Raw genomic sequence first — 20,492 nt, 5'->3', positions numbered from 1 at the left:
GTGTGTGTGCGTCTGCATGTGCGCTCTTGGCCGAGGACTGCAGTGCACGTGACACAAAGACTCATGCAGCAGCAGCTCCATATTTAGGCAAGTAAGAAAGCGAGAAAGAGAGAGCGAGAGAGAGAGAGAGAGAGAGAGAGAGAGAGAGAGAGAGAGACAGAGACATTGAACTACGACCTTCGACCCCTCAAGTTTATCTTCACACACTGCAGGAAGTCTGCAGCAACAACAGTGTGTGCGCGTGTGTGTGTGTGTCTCTTCAGACGTGAAGCCGCGTGTTCTTTGAACATTACGACCATTGAAAACATCTGCGTCTCTCACACACACACACAAAATGGTCTGGCAGCCATATTGCTGTACTGTCCATACAGTGGACGCATGCAATTGTCAATTAAGATCCAGGGATAATCAGTTCCAAGGTCAAACTGTGGCCATCTTATGTTTTAAGTCAAATTTACAAACTTTAGTGGTGTAAAAAGAAGTGGTTAGGTTTAATAGTGTCAAAAAATCTGTTTTGCTTGAAGGACTTGAAGGACTACAAGTTACGTGTACTAAATCTTTCACCTTCACTCTCTTTTAAACACACACACATACGTCTTTTCCAGCCTGTGTGTTATTTACCGCTGCATTTTCAGAGCTAACTTGCCGGCTTGCCCCAGCATGTGTATACTGTATATACACTGTATAGATATATATAGATATATATACACACACACACATACACTTTGTGTGTGTGTATAAGGGCAGGAGCACCTTCACGCTACCACCCCACACCTACTGTATACACACACCTGTCTATACACAAACACATACACATTCATGCTACTTAGTGTTTGTGTATGTTTTACCGGTGATTTCTAAAAAGGCGTAAACATAAATGCCTGCCGCTCTAATCATTTTTGCTCTCACACATGCACGCACACCCGCACACCCGCACACACACACACACACACTCCACCACCTTCAGGGCAAATGAGATGAATTATGGACAGAAAAAAGAAAAAAAATGTCAGGGAGTTTGCTAATTTGTGGGTGTTTGACGAGCTGAGACGTGTGAAAGTGTGTTCAAGTGTGTGTGTGTGTGTGTGTGTGTGTGTGTATGTGTAGGATGTGCTTATGCAAGTGTTAGTCATCTCAGCAGAGTTGACATTTCTTTGCCGTGCAATAGCAAGCGTGCAGATTGGCTAGCGTCGTCAGCTCAGTGGTAATAAAACACTAGCTGGACATTAGCACGAGGCTAGACGATTTCACGTTAAATACAATCCATCCTTGGACTTCCTTCATCCTCGGAATCAATTGGTTTACTTGATGAAATCAAATGTGCTGTGGTACGTCACAGAAGCTATAGTAATAATAATAACACATATGCATATAGTCCATCCAGCCATTTTCTATGCCGCTTCTCCTCATTACGGTCACGGGGGTATGCTTGAGCCTATCCCGGCTGATTTAGGGCGACAGGCGGGGTAACACCCTGGACTGGTCGCCAGCCAATCGCAGATGCATATAGTCATACACTGTATATGTGACTGTGTAGTGATGCAGTGGGCAAAGTATCCTGATATGATGCAATCACTGTGAGATATGTCATGTTTGCTACCTTTAAACCCCCCCAACCCCCCACCTCTGACAGGGTGGAATTTTCCACAGTGGTTGAAAGATCCAGCTGAGGTCTGATGTGCCTGCCTAAGACTGGCTCACATCAGTTACTAAAAGGAAAGACAATCATTTGGAAGAATACAACCACCACCACACACGCATATAAACTCTATGAAGAGGGCTTTGCAGAATGGTCGCCTGTGCCAGGGGCGGGGTAACAGTCTACCCCATGAACCTGTCAGTCTTTGGTCCTTCCCATGTCGAAAATGTGGACCCCTTGTACCTCCAACTACACCACTAATACAGAGCTAACTAGAAATACATGGTGGTGGATGACCATGCATTCCAGTGCGTATAGAAATAAACGCACATGTGGCTTGTACGTGCTCTACCTAGTGGTAAACCGCTGAACTACAGTTTCTTTTAGCCTACAACATAACACGGCATACATTTGGCCAGTCGGGGGAATCAAAGGATTTTCCACCGACGGCCACAAACTGAAAAATCAAAGGATGCTGGGAGCCTTTTTTGTATTTTGTAAAAAGCTACAGAAAAAAATTTTTTTGGTTTAATTTCATTCCTACAATGTGCCATGATCTAATAAAATATGAGCCACAGGCTAAAATGGCCCCCAGGCTGCACTTTGGACCCCACTGGCCCATGTGGACATGTCAAGTACTCTTCTAATCACTGACAATATTAACAAGTTCCAAATAAAACTGTGACCTCCACACAGAATGCGACGGACAAACACTGGCGAGATACAGGCTGCAGAGAAAGAGGCATGTTAAAAAATACCTGAATAAAATAACTAGATTATTTATGATGGCAAGGTGCTGCTAAAGGCCTCACTTCTCAGCTGAAGTTGTCGTCTAAACGAGCTAATCATTTGGACGCGGCCGATCCACAGCCACCTCTGAAGAGCCGTTAGGATTCAAGATGGCCGCCGAGGGGGCCGTTACATCACTTAAGCGCTCGCTATGCAGGTGCTGTCTGCTAGCTTTAATGGCTACCAAGTGACAAAAACCAGAAAGTTGCTCAAGGTAGCTTGGATTCAAAACTGCAACAACTGAAACGCAGGACGCTCCACTGCCACTCAAATACCTTTTAAGGTAGAAAGTGGACAACAGACAACACGACCGGCCAAAGAAACATTAATGGATCGCTCCAAAGAGCATGACACTTATTTTCAACCAAATTAGTGCCCATACTCTGAAAACTGAACATAACTAAAGAAGTTGGCTTTCCTGTTTAGCAAGCTAGCTCGAGGCTAACAGCAACACACGTACCGTGTTCATCCTAGCGCTTCAAAAACTATAGTGTACTTAGTTCCCGAGTGCACAAATTTTGACAGCACAGTGCTGTCCCAAAGTTATTGCTGTCGTTGCACACTTACCAGAAATGACAATGGTAATATTTACCCGCCTCTTTTTCTCCCCCTTTTTTTTAATGATTGCATCAAACTGACCAAATCGTGAACAATTGGATCGCTCCATAAAATATATCTGCCAGGTTTTTTTTCCTCCCACTTCTCAATTTTACAATAACTAAAAATGAATGTATTACCTTGTCTCAGTTGTGTATAGGTTTGGTAGTACTTCCTGTTCCGCTACGTAGCCAAGATGGCAAATACTGAGGATGGTAAGTGTCCAGCTCTGCACACTGCCCATTTTCACCATTTTTAGCCCAACATCAGAGTATCATGCACTCAAAAGTTCGCACTTATGCACTCAAAAGAAGTGCACAAATCGAGCCACAGGACAAGCTTGAAGCAGCATCATTTATTAGCTAAAATGTAGCCTGTGACATAAATATTCATTATTGTTGCATCCATCCATTTTCTATGCTGCTTAAACTCACTAGGGTAGCAGGGGTATGCTGGAGCCTATCCCAGCTGACTTTGGGCGAGAGGCGAGGTACACTCTGGACTGGTTGCCAGCCAACAAACAGCCATTCATTCATACCTATGGACAATTTAGACTCGCCAATTAACCTAACTGTTGATGCATGTTTTTGGAATGGAGGAGGAAGCCGGCGTACCCGGAGAAAACCCACGCACGAGGAGAACATGCAAACTCCACAAAGAGATGCCCAAGCGGAGATTCGAACGCAGATCTTCCAGGTCTTCTGAATGTGTGGCCAACATTCTAACCCTAATTAGTGTCATTAGTGTTAATATAGCTAATAATCTATGTCTGAGTTGTCAATTTGGGATGGTAGCTGACAATCTGACTCTTTTCTTTCCTTTTCTTGGTGGCCTTTAAGGGCTAATCGGGCGAGTTCAACGGTAATGATCCTGCTAGCATGCCAAAAAGGCTGGAGGCTCCTGGGCCGATGCGAGGTTGGATAAATGAACCAGAGTTGTCCTCATCCTGCATTGCAGTGGAGAAAGAGGACAAGGCTCTGCAGGGCTCATCTTCCCCCCTAAAAGGCCCATCATGAGCACTCCCACGTTTACTAATTAGCCTGCTTTGAGTCGCTGGAGACAACGCGGCCATAAATGGATCATTTCCAGCCCGGACATCTCTCACTTTGCTTTTCCAAGGCTTAGCTTTTTCATTTCAGGACTAAGCAGCTGATCGACACCTTTGGTCCCTCTCAAAGTAATGAAAAGGCTTACCTTGAAAGGCCATTGTAGCTACATGCAGGCTGCAGCAATGAGACCAGGGCTGTGTTTCTTCAACATGCACACTACAGTATGTACACTGCGTACTTTCGACAGTGTACCGGAAATGACCATTTATTTGCTTCCCCTCTTTTTAATTGTGAATTACAACTGCTCGAGTGAGTCCCTCCTCTTCCGCCAAGATGGCGATGATTGAGAGTGGCTAGGCTCCGTTACTGCACACTCACCATTTGGGGCGTGTTAGGTGTAACATCCAGGTACTGCGTTTGGCCCATACTTCTCTGTGTGAACGCACTTTTGCACTCAAAATGCTCAGTGTGCAAGTGCGCGATTTGGAAGAAAGCCTAAAACCAAAAGCTCCTTCTTGAGATTTTGCTCTAACTCGCTAATCTGCTCGCCTTCCTCTCACCTGCCTGCTTCTTTTCTCAACTTCCTCACTGTGCAGCTTCCCATAAACCACCTGCAGTTGAATCGATGTACTATCAGAGCAAGAAGGCTGGCGGGCCCGCCGCGTCCTGCCCCGCTCGCCTCATCCCGTCTCGGTTAGAGGCTGTCAAACTACCGCTGATTCAACGTCCACCGCTCACATGTGAACACTGACGCCCCAGCAAAGCAGACATGAGCGAGCAGCAGATTGTTGTGGTGTTGAAAGTGCATCGGGGGGAAAAAAGAAGAACACTGAATAGAGAAGAGTGGAAAGAAAGACAAAGAGCTGAGGGAAAAGTAAAAGGAAGGTGAAGCTGCATTGTGAGGCGTTGAATAAATAAATAAAGGTGTGTGTGACGAAAGGCTCGAACACGCCTTGCAAAAGCTCCATGACAACAAGCTGAATAACAACATTGTGTGCGTTTGTGATACTGATTAGCATGCTAAGTCTAATGCCAGTTCAGCATTTGCCGGCGGGGGGGAGAGTGCTGCAGCGATGAATCCTGCAGAGGGCGCTGTATTACCAGTCAACTCACTCAACTTTTTCCAGCAGGAAGATGCCTTGACAAGAATTGATGTTGTGCAACCGCATGTTTTTGCTAGTAGAATACTGTATACCGTATGTCTGTAATGCTTTTGTTCATGTGTAACTATTATTATTATTATCACTGCAACTGAATTTGAAATGTATTAATAACTGTGAGAAGCACATGGTCTCAAGAGTATCAAAAAATGGGAATTTTTAGAGCTTTTTATGGGTGCGTCGCAGTTTTTCTGCAGCACGTACTATATACTTGAAATTCCAAAATGTTTAAAAACAAACATGGCCGCCAGCAGACCGGAATAGGCGTAAATACGACAAACCAAGTCCATCCAGCAGGTGAGTTCAGTACGACACGAACAAGGTTAGCATTTCCATCGCCGGTTGTGTAGCTGAGACGGCAGCAGCTGCATCAGCGACGTATATAGCGTGTGGGTCATTTTTTTAAGAAGACAGCCATGACACTGTAAAAATGGCGGAATTTCCTCTTTCGGGCATAAACTATGTTTATGGTGGCCATATACACAAAAATTAAAGGATGCGTGGGCCACTTTGATACAAATTCTATGCATTTTATACATATAACTATTCTGTGCATTAAAGATGCTGAAGCTAAGCCAATGTAGGTCAATATAGGCTACATCCACATCTTAGCTTTGTGTTACAGGTGATTATTAATGATAAGCACATTAGTGTAATATGTAATCATCTCTCTTATTAATAAATCATTGATTTTATTTTTAAAATATGCATAGAGCCAATAAAAAACAAGCTTCGGGACAAAAAAGGCCCTCGGGGTGGTTCATTTATGGTGGTTAACTGCTTTTTGCATCTGTGACACAAATCAGCTTCACATTATCATCTCCATCGTCTCTTCCTTGACGTCTCTTGCAAGAAGGCTATTGATTTTGGACCAGGCACAGCTTAGGGCAGCCGAGTTTGAGGGTCAAATCGGCGCATTGCCAGTGATCAGGTCATCCATCCATCCGCTTTCTATGCCGCTTCTCCTCATTAGGGTCGCAGGGGTATGCTGGAGCCTATCCCAGCTCAATTTAGGTCAAATTCTCCTCAAACCTTGAGGGAATATATCTTTATATTTCACGCAAGAAGCCTATTGATTTACAGACGCATCCTGCATGCGCCCTAATCTACACTCATGCATGCCTCATGGAGGAGAGTTGAAGGGAAATAATCAATAAACAACAACAACAAAAAAAAGTTGTGCCTTTAACAACCTTTATTGTATTGTGCTATAGACACAGGCGTCCATGTGTAAACACACTTGCCTCTCAAGAATTTGCCTCATTCCACATATTGCATCACAGAGCCGACATTCCTGCTGTCAGACGCACCGCCGCCTTGGCGGGGTAAAACAATGCACAAGAGCGTCGTGCGATGGGTGTGTCAACACCTCGACGAGGCCTTCCCCAAAGCGTTCCCGCAAAGCTGGAAGCATCCAATTGTCGTCCAAAACATCTTTCTTAGCTTACGACCCAATAATTCTGCTCATGTGGCGCATCATGCTGTTGCGATGACCAACCAAAGCTCGCCTCTCTGCAATGTTGTTTAATGCGATCTACGGAAGGCAACAAAAGGACAGCGCAGGACGCCTTAAAGTAAGAGGTCAATTAGAGGCATGGAGTCATTATTTCAGGACTACACACCTCAGAGCGTGTGTGCGTGTGCGTGTGGTAGTAAATATGCACGTGTAAGCATCGCACACAGCAGCAGAGTGTGTGCAGCACTGTGGTCACGCAAGCCCGAGCAGCCTTTGGGAAGTAGGTCAATGAGCGAGCAAGGGAGAGAGAAAGACAATCCTGGATGGTATGATGGGGGAAGAAGAAGAAGTGACCGCTTACAAAACCCCCAGTGTGTTCACTTCAAGGTCCCCCATATTGTAATATTCTTCATCCATTTTAAATACGTGTCAGAGGTCCCACGATACTGTATTGCAAGGGTGTCCAAACTTTTTCCAGCGAGGGCCACATACTGAAAAATGAAAGGATGCAAGGGCCACTTTGATATTTTCTAAACCAACACATAGAGATGTGCTAAGAAGCTCTACAGTATGTAGCTCAAGAAAAAACGTCATTTCGCCTTTGTAATAAAGATGAAATGCGACTAAAAATGAGTTTTTTTCCATAATAATAGGAGTTTATTCTTGTAAAATTGGGACTTTTGTTCTTCATTCAATTATGACTAATGTTTTGACTTTACTCCCGTAAAATTACAGCTGTTTTTTGCATTTCTGCTGATTTTTTAAAATTTTCCAACTATTTCATTTCAGCTTTCCTCTTGTAAATGTTCTTCTCGTGATCATAACTTTATATCTTTTAAAACAATAATGTATTTTTTCTTTATTTCAACAGTGTCACTAAAATGATATTTTTCCTCATTTTACAAGTTTATTCTCATCAAATTGCAAACTTTTTTATCATTAGAAAAAAAAAATCCTCTTAATATTTTGACTTTACTTAAAAAAAAAAATTCTGCTGTTCATTTTATTTGTATAGTTTTCCTTCTTTTCCTTTCTGATATTTTGACTTTATTCCCATGTTATAATTTTTCCCCCAACCTGAGCTTCCAAAAATTACAACTTTATTCATTGTTTTTTACTTAAAATAATTAAAAATTCTTTAATATTTCAACTTCATGCTACTAAAATGACATTTTTCCTCACATTATTACTTTAGTCTTGTGAAAATATGGCTTTTTTTTATACAATTCTTCTCTTTATATTTTGACTTTTGATTGATTTTCCAATTTTTGCTTCTGTTGTTGTTGTTTTTTTTTTAGTTTCCTTGTTAAAATACATTTTTAGACTGTGCGGCGGGCCGATAAAGTCACAGCCGCTGGCCTTAATGGCCCCCCCGGCCGCACTTTGGACACCCCTGCTGAATTGGAATAATGCTGAGCCCTCATGCTGGAATTTAGAGAGTTGAAAAGTGCTTTTTCGAAGCCCTAGTGGGAACACGCTGTTTTGTGTGTCTGTGGCTTTCATGCTAAATGAGCTGCTAGGTTTGCCTGTTTGCTAAAGAAAAACTCCAGGTGTCATGATGAGATGTGTAGAGAAGCCTGCTTTTTTAGTGTTTAGTGCTCATAAACAGACTCTAGTAGAGACGTATTACTGTCATTATATCGTCATTTATACACAAATCTAAACACCACACCTTTGTTTTTGGCCCCATTTTTCATGAGCTGAACTCAAAAGATGTAAAACTTCTTCTATGTACACTAAATCTGCGTTAGTGAGCACTTCTCCTTTGCTGAGATAATCCATCCCACCTCACAGTGTGATTATTGCACAGGTGTGCCTTGGGCTGCCCACAATAAAAGCCTTCCTGCAGTCAACATGCCTATTGCACACTCCCTCACCTGACCACGGCATTGGGCAGTGTGATAAAACCGTACATTTTGGAGTGGCCTTTTATTGTGGCCAGCCAAAGGCACACCTGTGCAGCGGTCACGCTGTCTCATCAGCATTTTTGTTGCATGTAATGGGGACCTTTAAGTCAAAAACTGCCACAATGAGCCACAAATGCGTCGCTTCAGCTAAAAAACAAAGATGGCTGCCACTGTAAAATGATGAATGCAGCATGACACGTCTGACCTTTGAACCCCGCCGTGTTATGGTAGATATTAGCCAATAGAAAAATCACTATGTTGAGGATAAAGTGAAGAAAAGTCACCAAAAGCTCCTGAACACCGCCTCCTCTACTTGTGCATGCAAGTACAATCATGTCGCCCGCTTACAACACACACACACACACACACACACACACACACACACACCTAAACTTTCCATCATAAGCCTCGAGAAGCCGCCGCCCTCCCGTGTTTACCCTCATGAATACACACTTTAATGACTTCACGTAGTCGGCGGAGGGAATAAATCAGCGTTAACATGTTTCAGATCCATTACATCGTCACGACAACAGCGCGCACGTGTGTGTGTGTGTGTGTGTGTGTGTGCTCCATCCATTTGCATCGTACAGCCAATCGACCGCCACTGACGAATATCAACAAGGGGGACGCTGTGCTGAGGTCGGTCTGGGGTGAAATGCGTGTGATGTGAGAGTGACAGCACGCACGCACACACACACACACAAACACACACGGCAGCACGACCCCCCCCCCACACACACACACACACACACACACACACACACACATTAATGAAGCTTTCATGTGACAAGGCAACAACTAAAAATAACAAATGCTTTTTAAGAGGACAGAAGTGCTGAGTGTGTGTGTTTGTATGATAAATAAGAGCACGCTGACAAAGCTTGCACCAGTCTGTGCTTGCCCATGGCACCTGGTTGCCACGACGACAAGGCATGCTGGCACCTGTGTATGTATGCGTGTATGCGTGTGTGTGTGTGTGTGTGTGTGTGTGTGTGTGTGTATGTGTGTCTCCAATGGGCAATGGAAATTTCCTTCAACCTTTTCTCCAATTTCCACCTGTGCCCTTGAGAGTTTATATACATACAGCACACAAAGGAAGGAGTGACACACACACACACACACACACACACACACACACAGCAGCAGCAGCAGCACGGGTTACGCTAGAGATAAACCAACTGCCGCTGTGTTGTGACTACAAACGTTGTGCATCCAACTCTTTAAAACCGTCAAAGCTGCTTAGGAGTCACATGACCGTTATGACAGCTCCTCTTCCATCGTCCTCCTGCTGGACACTGCTGCCATGGTAACCACAGCCCTAGCCCTGCCCTGCCCTCACCTACACACACACACACACACACCTAACTGGCAACCTCGCGGCCTCCGTCAAGGATACAGCCTGATCCTGCTACCATTATGCACGACACGTTCAGTAAAGTTGCCAACATGAAGGCCAAATGCTTGTCAAAGTGTGCTTGACGCGGCGGCAAATAACATGAGCCGCCTGGAAGTCAGTGATCTTTATGCTCACTGTTGACACCCGCAGGTAATTAGTTAGCTTGCTAACAATTCTTTTCATCGTCCAAGCTGTTAGCTCGGCAAGTCTGCTCGTTTCAGCAGGTCAGGTTTACCAAAAATGCTCGCTGTTCATTGTTTAAACTTTGTTAGCTTAACATTTTAGAAGCTCAGGCTCACAATGCCACTTTCAGTTACAGGAATAAGCTCGCTGTTCATTGTTTAAAATAGTTAGCTTAGCATGTTGGCAGCTCGGGTTTACACCGGCGCTTTCTGTAAGCCACAAATGATGGCTGTTCATTGTTTAAGATCCTTAGCTCAGCATTTTAGCAGTTCAGGTTTACCCCGCCAATTTGGGTTAACCAAAAATTTCCGTGGTCCATCATTTTAATTGTTAGTTAAGCATTTCAGCACCTCAGGCTTCCACCGTCGCTTTCAGTTAGCCGAAAATGCTTGCTGTTCGTTGGTTGAAATAGTTAGCTTAGCATTTTAGCAGTCCAGCTTTACATTACTTTCAGTCAGCCAAAAGTGCTTGCTGTTCATTGTTTGAAATAGTTAGCTTAGCATTTTAGCAGTCCAGCTTTACATCACTTTCAGTCAGCCAAAAATGCTCGCTGTTCATTGTTTAACATTTTAGCAGCTCAGACTTACAACGCCAGTTTCAGTTAGCCAAACATTCGCACAGTTCGTCGTTTTAGTTGTTAGCTTACCATTTTAGCAGCTCAGGCTTACACCTTCGCTTTGAGTTAGCCAAAAATCCTCGCTGTTCATTGTTTTAGTTGTTAGCTTACCATTTTAGAAGCTTTGACACTGTCGCTTTCAGTTAGCCAAGCATGCTCCCTGTTCATCGTTTAAGTTGCTAGCTTAGCATGTTAGCAAGGTCAGTGACGTTTTTCCTGCATGACATGTTAACACAAATATGAGGTCCTAAAATGATTAAAATGGCTAACATTAAGCTGTAAACAAACAATATTCAGTTTCACACTTCAAGGTGATTCATTTCAATAATTTCCTTCATCTAACTAGTACACTATTCAGTCAGATAACTATTTGTACTTCAACAAAAAGTTTGCATTTTAAGCGCTTTTAAGCCCCACATTCAAGCATTGTCAAGAATTTCAAGCAGCAGCGTCAATAAAATATTTTTTAAAAATTGCATTGGCATGGAGTGTTTTAACACTTTCCTCCAAAAGTATGACGCCACTTCCTGCATGTTGGCTGCAGGTTGTGATACCTGGCCAGACCGTGCCGCTGTAACCACGACCACCAACACCACTGAAAGCTGAAGAGTTTGCAGAGTGTTAAGACACTTCAGTCGGACTCCTGCTTCTCCCAAAGAGGGCGGCGCAGCAGGTTGAAAACTTGACGGGATGACATCACCCGTACATGACCCCTGTAATCCCTAACCTTGTGGACCACAAATCTTAATCACACACAATAATCCTGCTGGACGTCTGGATTACTCCCAGTGGACAAAAACCGTTGTCTACATTGAGGTGTGTGTGTGTGTGTGTGTGGGTGCGTGCGAGTGCAAGTGCGTGTTGGGCCGCGTCCAGACATCTCTACGACGTGATTTGCTCGTTGGCCAGGTTGGGGCAAGCGCCAGTCAAAACACTGGCGTCATGTCAACGGGAGAGCGATACGCCTGCCCCAGCCACACTGGCCTCCTCTTTTTCCCAACTTTTTATTCTTGTTTTATTGCAGTGAAAACTACCACAAGCAATGAAGTCAATCTTCCTTAAGCGGTCGGCACAAGGGAGGGTTTAAGATCGAATTCATCTTTAGGGGCAATCCAATGAGGATCACTATTCAACGACAATGGATGCGGGACAGCCATCACAAACGGCGAAAAATGAATTTGCCAGCTCCAAAGTCAACATACGGTATACAAACGCAACAAAACACAACTTGATTTGATGACATTTCACGGATATGCCAATGAAATGTTCAACGGCATTTGAATTGAGGCTCAGGGCACTTCTGGATCAGCTCAGGATCCAATTTGGTTTGTTTTTTTTTGTTTTTTTTAAACTTTCATCTAATAGATTTTACGATTTTTATTTCACGTATGATGATGCCGTCACTAAAACACAGGAACTATATTATATTAAAAGCTACACATACACCAGCTAAGAATGGGCGTAATCAGCAATTAATGATTGAATTGTTGTTTTAATTATTAGGTTTCATTATTATTATTATTATTATTATCATTATTAGGGATGCTCCAATTAATCGCCCACCGATTAGTATCGGACAATTTTCGTAAAAAAACGCGTGATCGGCCATATGCTGATAAACGGCTGGCAAAGTCGATCACAAAATGACATTTCATGTCACGACAACACAAACACGACGTGAATGTGGATGTGGATGAATCGTATCATCAGTTCATCGTAGATTCGCTGATTCGTTTTCGCAGCGCCGTTTGCATGTTTTGTTCGCTGCTGCCCCGTGCTGTCAGCCTTGGGCGCCGCATGAGCAGCCTCCCAAGCTTTTTGCCGTACTTTGAAGTACCAACTCGTACGTTGACCTTAAAAATGAATATCTGTCATGACCTCGGCGCAGATCGGCGCACCGAAGATGACACTTTGTGTGACGGCAACACATAATCGCGCTATCAGCATCCTTCTCGCTGGAATGTGCCTCAGAGCATCGCGGCTCTGTGTGTTAAAATAAGACATCTCCCCGGTGGCCGCCCTGTGATAAATCAGCTTTAGAAGAAATAGGCCAGCCAGCATGGAGACTAGCACGTCTCCCACTGCTTCCCTACACTGCCCAGGGCGAAGGCTGGGTTCCCTTTCCCTTTAACCACTTCCTCTCTTACAGCCTAATGCAGGTGTGTGCGTGCGTCGACACTATCAATATGACGACAAGGGCCTGCGATGAATACAAATTGCAGGAAAGGGTTTAGGAAAGGACAGCAACGTGCGGACGCGCACTTTGATTGGAGCAGGAAAAGAGAGGGACGCGTGAGGAGGAATGATGATGAAGTGTGAAGCGTGTGCCTTGCATCGTATCAGGGTGAGGGTTTAGTATCAGAGGATTTCACGCCGCTGTACATACATGTTTTATACTATGGACTAGGGGTGGAACGGCACGCCATAATCACGGTCACATGCTTAGCTTTAATGGTTTTGATGTGCACGTATGCTTTGTTTTCACACGACATTGCCTGTAGACTTAATAAAGCACCAGTGATGGCCACAGTTTGACCCTGGAACAGATGAATCGCTATGAAAATGGCCGCCGCTCCTTCCGCTTCACGTGAGGAAGACGCTATGCGTGTCGGATGCTCCGCACGGCCGAGTGGTGCTCAGCTGCTTCACCTCAGGGGCGAAGAAGAACCGCTTGGAAGATTTTGACGTCCGCATGCGAGCTACGCTTGTGTAACACTTCCGAGAAGAGCGGTTCTTGACACCACCACCTCTGACCTCGTGGGGCCAGCGGCGGCTCAGGTGAGTGTCGACTCAACCTGAGCTGCTTCACCACGGCTTCTGTCACAATTAGCCGTCATGCCTGGTAAGGAGGCTAACAAACGGCACCGGCGCGCCCGCTAAGCCTTCGCCGGCCCTCTTTATCCCGCAGGCCCGAAGGCCACCAGGCCGCTGAGCATCACATGGGTGAAAAATGATGATCGTTTAGCTGAGGGCGTGAATAAAACTAACACCCCTGAAAGATAATGAGCGTGTCATCAAATTAGCACAACTTCATTACCATTAAAAGCGAAACAGCAGCCTGAGAAGCCGAGCGAGCGGCGGGATGAATTATTGAGGCAGGCTCACCTGCTAGCAGGCGCACGCTAGCCGGCTCATCACATGACCAACCAGCCCCAGGGCCAGTGGGGAGGCAGGGCGGGACCAGCCGGATGCAGGATGAAGCTCAAGAGGGATTTGGGAGGAAGTAACCGTATTCCCGCGATGACGCGCGCAGCTCGCAGGCGCTCCCACGGCACACGTTAGCAAACCCGCGTGGAGACAGTTTGTCGACATTGCACGGGTGATTGCAGGATCACTAAATAAAAATGCTTTCTGATGTGCACACGGAGGGAGTGTGTATATGTGTGTATGTGTGGTACAGGTGAGTCAGATAGAAAGCTGCAAAGTGTTCACTTGCACTGCATCACGACACACACACACACACACACACACACACACACACACAGTTAAACATTGACTGTACGTCCATTAGAAAGTGTGTCGCTGCTATCGCTAATAGTAGTTGAATTCTTTTGATGATGGGGCAAACTCCATCCAGCAGGTCAAGACATTTTATTATTCAGCCAATCAGGGGACTTTCATCTCAGGCAAGAACATCGGCAAGAGTGGGTGGGGCCAAGAATCAGCGTGGCTTTACCAAAGGAGAAGCAATTACTGCTGGAAAGGGTACCAAAAGTACTCTTCCATTTGACGTCTTCCAAACTAATAAACCCACGGAAGTGTGCCTCGCACGCTGCCCTTTAGGTACCATATCTTACTGGAGGTGTGTCGAAAAGGAGTATGCTACCGACACAATTTTCCACAATAAAAATACCAAAAAATATGCTTAAAAAATCCTTGTTGGAACGGATGACATGCACCAGGAGGACATTGACTATTTCCAATGCAAATACTGTAGGTGATTGTCAGTGAATGGTTTGTGGTTGCACCTGCAGCTAAATGCGCTCAGTGAGGGTCTGACATCGGATATGACACACACACACACACACACACACACACACACACACAGAGTGGCGTTAGTGCTGACTCACAGTGCAAGGCCTCAGCTATAATGACTTTAAGCTTTATTAACTTTTCCATTTGCAACTTGTCGCCGTTGTTTCACAGTTTGCAAATGAAGACCTGAAACACTTGATTGCGCCACTAAAACGCCACAAGTCATTTGTTGCTGTCGGGGGAACAAAATGTGCCCCTGAAAAAAGTTTTCCAATTATTTCAACCTCCGACTCCGCTGGGCTGTTTTGTTTTTTTCTATGATCATTATTCTAATCCTGAGCTTGCCATTTAATGTTCATTCAATGCTTAAATGTCTTCACAACCAATAAGTACGACTTTTTCTTTATGGTGATCTGTCAGGTGAGAAGTCACGTTTATCATAGAAAACGTGTTGTACATGTGGGAAATGCGTGCGCGCCTTGTTTCTCCTCCAGCAAACAAGCTAATTTTTTACTAGCCAGTTAGTTGAGCCCTGTTAAATCCTGCTTGTGAGAACCACAATGCACATGTTACTTATTACGTTTGCACCAAACTAGTTTAGGGTGAATCAAAAGCGCCTCTGCTGGTCACGGCCAAGGAACGCTCCATTTTGCATCAAGTGCTTCAAATGACTTTTTAATGACAATCTAACATGAAATGAAAATCTATTATTTCCCAAACCAGATAAACCCGCCTCATTTACATGCCCACCAAAGAAAGGCAGGCTTCGCTACACATCTTAAAAGGCAACTTGGAGATCTGGCAGCTACAGACGTGAGAGCTGGAAGTTTGATCATCACGTAATGTTGCCGTTAAAAATGTGATGTCTAGCTGAAATAGCTATGCTAGTGTCGTCAAGGTCCTTAATGTTACGTTGTTGTATTTGATAGACGCAATCTATTACATTGGACAAGCGTAGAGTTACAGTGTATAAGTCAAAAGTGGGTAAACGGTACAGTTGGAGGTCGGTGTGGACAAACAGGGCTCATTCGTATTAAAGCCACAGGCGCAAAACAGGGTTGAACTGTATAAATTCCAGCATCAAGGGTAGATTTTGGATGACACACTTCCAATAAATTGTTGCAGGACCTCTGAGACTTACTTCAAAGTCTTGAAAAATATTATAAAGGGAGCTATAGATATTATTACTATGCCCATCTTTAGTTTATACGTACAGAATATTTCAATGTTGTCAATTCATGATGAGTTTAGGTGCTGGGCAAAGCCTGCTTTCTTGTCAAGCATTCTATTTGACCATCAAAGCAAAAAGCATATACATTTTAAGGCTTGTCCAACAAGAGACAGCTTGAAATGGGGCGCCTTCCTTTTGCGCTGATCCTACACCTTATTCCAAGGTCAAATGCTTTTCAGGATCAATTTCCAGGAACGCCGAGCACTCGTGGGAACGACGGTGAATCTCAACGCACCTCATCATGTCAGCGCTTGAGGGGACGAGACAACAGTGTTTCCCAGACATCCATTTATTTGTGGCGGGCCTCCACAAATAAATTTGGACATCCGCAAATAGATTCGGTGCTACCTGTTCCCCCTCGCTCATCAACACGTTATCATGGCACCGCCTGTGAATGTAGCTTGTCGTGATAAGCGGGTACAAACAGGTGGCAGTAACACGCCTCACGCGCACCTGGTCTGCCCGAGATGAAGAAGACGTACAGGTGACGTAGAGTGGTGCCAACTTAGCGACTATGTCACTATATTTAGCAAGTATTCTGACCCATCTATTGAGTCTTTTTCCAACAAAAATAAAATCGACAAATCTAAAGAATTGTCCTTATTTTATTGGATACTTTTGGAGAATGACATGAAAGCTTGTGTTGCTCTTCCCAACAAGCAGCGGGTGCTGCTGTGGGCCCCTCCCCCATCTCAAAACACTCGCAGGTGGCTCTGTCTTGTTTGTGACATTTTTTCTCTCTAACAGCATCCACTTTCAAATTTTGCGACTTCATTCTATTACGGTTTTATATAATAATAATTAATAATAATTAATATAAATCATGCTGTTTTGTGGTCTAATGCGGCCTATTATTTGTCAACAATATGCATATTTACGGAAATGTTGCGTATTTTGCTTATTTTTTTTGCCTGAATTAAGCATTTCCATGCATAAAACTGGCTAAATGAACGAAACACAAATATAAGGCATTCAGAAGCCGCGTTCAAAGATGTTGGGATATGCAGTATTCAACACTGGTCACTAGGCTTGGGAGTATGTTATGTCTTAATTATGTCTTATTTTCTCTTATTATGTTTACTATACTGGGTAATACAAGTGTAAAGGTGACTATAGGGGTGTTATTTCATGTCTACAGGGCTCTAATAATGTGACTATAGTTAGAAAGTTGTAAACAAGTTTTCCATGCTCTTACTACGAAAATATTCCATTTATTAATAAGGGAAACATACGTTGTGGAAATTCACTTATCACGGTTGGGTCTGGAACCAATGAACTGCGATAAACGAGGGCTTGTTGTAGATGCATCATGGCAAATTATGCAAATTAGACGACGGCGGTCATCTACACCCATTACTGTACTGACGGAAGTACTTCGATTTGAGACAGCCTAGGACACTTAACACCCTCAATCATCACCAGTCATCTTGGCTACGTAGCAGAAAGGGAGGGACTACAAAACAAAAAAGCAACGGCATAATCTCCGCCTCATTTATAGCCGAGAGCAGGCGCAAGAAAGTTGTGGAACAAATTATTTAAATTCTTGTAAAATTGAGAAATGGGAGGAAAGAAAGCTGGGCGATATTTTATCGGGACACCCGAATGTTGGCGATAATACCATGTTGAGTGGTTGCAATTCACCATTCAAAAGGACAGAAGAAAAAGAAGAAAAAGACCACGGTGAATATTGCAATTGTCATTTCCAGTGATTGCGCAACGGCAACAATCGATTTGGGATAGCACGACAATGTCAAAATTCATGCACTCGGGATCTAAGTACCCAGTGTGCAAAGTATACTTATTGAAGTGTACTAACATAAGTTTTCTATTTGAGACACAGCATCAGTGTTAATGTGCAACGGAGAGGAAATTACAGGCATAGAGAGAGCGACAGGCCAGAGCGAGAGAGAGAGAGAGAGAGAGAGAGAGAGAGAGAGAGAGAGAGATAGAGAGAGAGAGAGAGAGCGAGAGAGGAGTCACATGCTCTGAGGAGGCGGAGGCCCGGTGCTGGTCTACGTCACGGCGACGCCCCCCTCCCTCCTCCACTACGACTCACATGACTGCAGCAGCTCTGTTCTGTAACTCGTCACGAGGAGTAGTATTACAATAAGCAGCCAGCAGGGGGGCGAGCGACATACACACACACTGACAGAGAGCGAGCGTGGCTGCCAGAACTAATAAGTGTAAATATTAGCACACAGTTTGTACAACAGATAGCTTTCAACGTCGGAACTTGTCAGGTGATACCACCTTTTTTAACCCAATCACACTCGATATGACTAATCTAACATGTACACCCTTTTTTAAATGTACATTATTGGGAACATTACCACCAGTGTTTTATATACTGTGGTCCATGCACATCTTCTCATCTCAATCAAGTTGAAACATTCTGCAGGCCTACAATGTAGACCCTTCTACCCATGAGAGCATGACAACATGGCCACTGTATAGACGGCAAGGTCATGCCACCATGAATAGATGGCAATGTGGGAATTGAACGGTTGATCATTTCATGTACCTGCTGCAGTGATGCAATTGGATAGAATGTTGCAGAATCTCACAATGTAGCGCAACAGAAAGGTTAACACGGTGTGTGTGTGTGTGTGTGTGTGTGTGTGTGTGTGTGTTATAAATAGACCACAGGCGTCCACAGTCCCAACACACATATTTATTAACCTGCCTTAAGATGCCTTATGATGCAGTCACAGCAATGCCACACAGTGATGCAGTGGTATGGGAGGTGAAGGTGGAGGGGGCGGGGGGTCTGCATCTCAATAACAGCCAGTGTCGTTGGGTCGTGCGTGTTTGGGAAGCGCGGCTCTTCAACCAGGAGCGAGCTGAGGATTATAGCCTTGATCCCTGACAGCTCTGTCCTGAGATAAAAAAAAAAAAAGGCAGAAGAAAAACGCACCGCCAGACCGTCGTTCGAAAACGCCCGATTTCAGACTTCCTCACTCACACGCGCGTCAACGGTGTAACAAATATCACACACCTACAGAGGATAGCCGGCTGGACAAATCGGCGTAAATGTCGAGTGCACAGCGGCGTTCCGTAAGGCTGAATACAGGTGCTTTCGCAACCTGGTGCCGCTGTCAAAGTTGCCACGGTTGTTGCGGCAAGGTGCATTGAATGCATCACGTAGTCGACACATCTTGACACAATCAGCTTAAAATGTGATTTTTAGCTACTGCTTTAGTGGGCTGCATAGAAATATACACTCACGCGCGCACACACACACACAACAAGAACCTCAACAATCGTGAAGAGGCCGTCACACGTTTTGTAACCGAACCCGTTACGCAAACTGTTATGTATCCTAAAGCCAGCGCTAATGTGCTTCCAGGAGCACTCAAACGTTGCATCAAGCCCTCCCTCATCGCCACTACCGGACCCCCAATCCAACTCTCCCCGGTCGGCACCTTGAGAGTTTGCCCAAGTTGGAAGCGCAGCGGGCGGTCTGGCTGCAGGGATCGCCGGCTGATCATCCCCGGTGCCGTCACAAGCAACTTGGACGTAAACGCAACACCCCACTCGAGTTGCACCAGCACCCATGCGCTTTATCCCATACCTGTGCACAACAGCACACAACATCAACACTTATCTACTAAAATATGTCAGAAAGTGTGCGTGTCTTCCAAGGGGATGTCCTCCACCACCCGGGTCTCAGTCCACAAGTCCACGGTCCCACCACGTGTACATGCCTGGCGGAACCACACGAAACTTCCTCAAGAAGAATGCGTCAAAAAGTTTCCAAAGAGCGCCTCAGCAGTCACACCAACGCCGCCTGGCAGCAGCTGGCAAGCGGCCACAAGGTCTACACACATCCCGGGACACATTTATCCTCCAAACTTGAGCGTGGATGAGGGCATCCCCTCCTCCAAAGAACACGTGAACGCCACACGTCAAGACATCGTGGACATCCACCAACACGCCGGCGAGATGCTGCTGACAAGCCGGCTAAGGACTCCCTCAAGCCGGCCTCTCACAGCTCCGGCGCCCGGCTACAAACCAAGACGTGCGGAGGCGTGCAGATCCCCGCAAAGTCCCCGCATTCACAGAACTCTTACCTGGCTGCCGGGGTTCTCTGTTAGGTAATTGAAGACGAAGGACGAGAGTTCCTCATCTAATAGTGGAGCGCAGTCCGCCATCTTCTAGTGAATGAACGCTGAAGAGACACACAGCACAGTATAGCAGGGGGCTGCAGTGCTGACGGCGGCCTGCGGGGGGCGCTTCTATTTACACGTGCTCAATAGCACTGACACACGCACGCACACGCATACACACAAAGTAACAAACACTCCTCCAAAATAACGTTACAATAAAAATTAAATTATAAGCATAGTTATAACATGGATCAGCACCAAGTAGAACACATTCATAGACACACATGTAATTTAGTGTAATATAATATATAATGTAACGATGTAATGTAATACTGTATGAAATGTAATGTAATCTAATGTAAGGTATTATGTAATATAATGTAATGTA

At 44.7% G+C, this 20,492-nt stretch overlaps 1 protein-coding gene across 1 annotated transcript in view; it reads right to left on the bottom strand.

The window, feature by feature from the left end:
* ppargc1b (peroxisome proliferator-activated receptor gamma, coactivator 1 beta) overlaps positions 1-20,161 on the bottom strand; it is a 98,182-nt gene extending 78,021 nt beyond the window's left edge. Inside the window, exon 1 of the mRNA XM_054792719.1 lies at positions 20,069-20,161. Coding sequence (XP_054648694.1) covers positions 20,069-20,149 — 81 coding nt within the window. The 5' untranslated portion in view covers positions 20,150-20,161. The remainder of the gene's footprint in view (positions 1-20,068) is intronic.
* Positions 20,162-20,492: the final 331 nt, after the last annotated feature.

The sequence above is a fragment of the Dunckerocampus dactyliophorus genome, chromosome 11, assembly GCF_027744805.1.
Source record: "Dunckerocampus dactyliophorus isolate RoL2022-P2 chromosome 11, RoL_Ddac_1.1, whole genome shotgun sequence".
Lineage (NCBI taxonomy): Eukaryota > Metazoa > Chordata > Actinopteri > Syngnathiformes > Syngnathidae > Dunckerocampus > Dunckerocampus dactyliophorus.
This window is presented reverse-complemented; position numbering and strand designations above follow the sequence as displayed.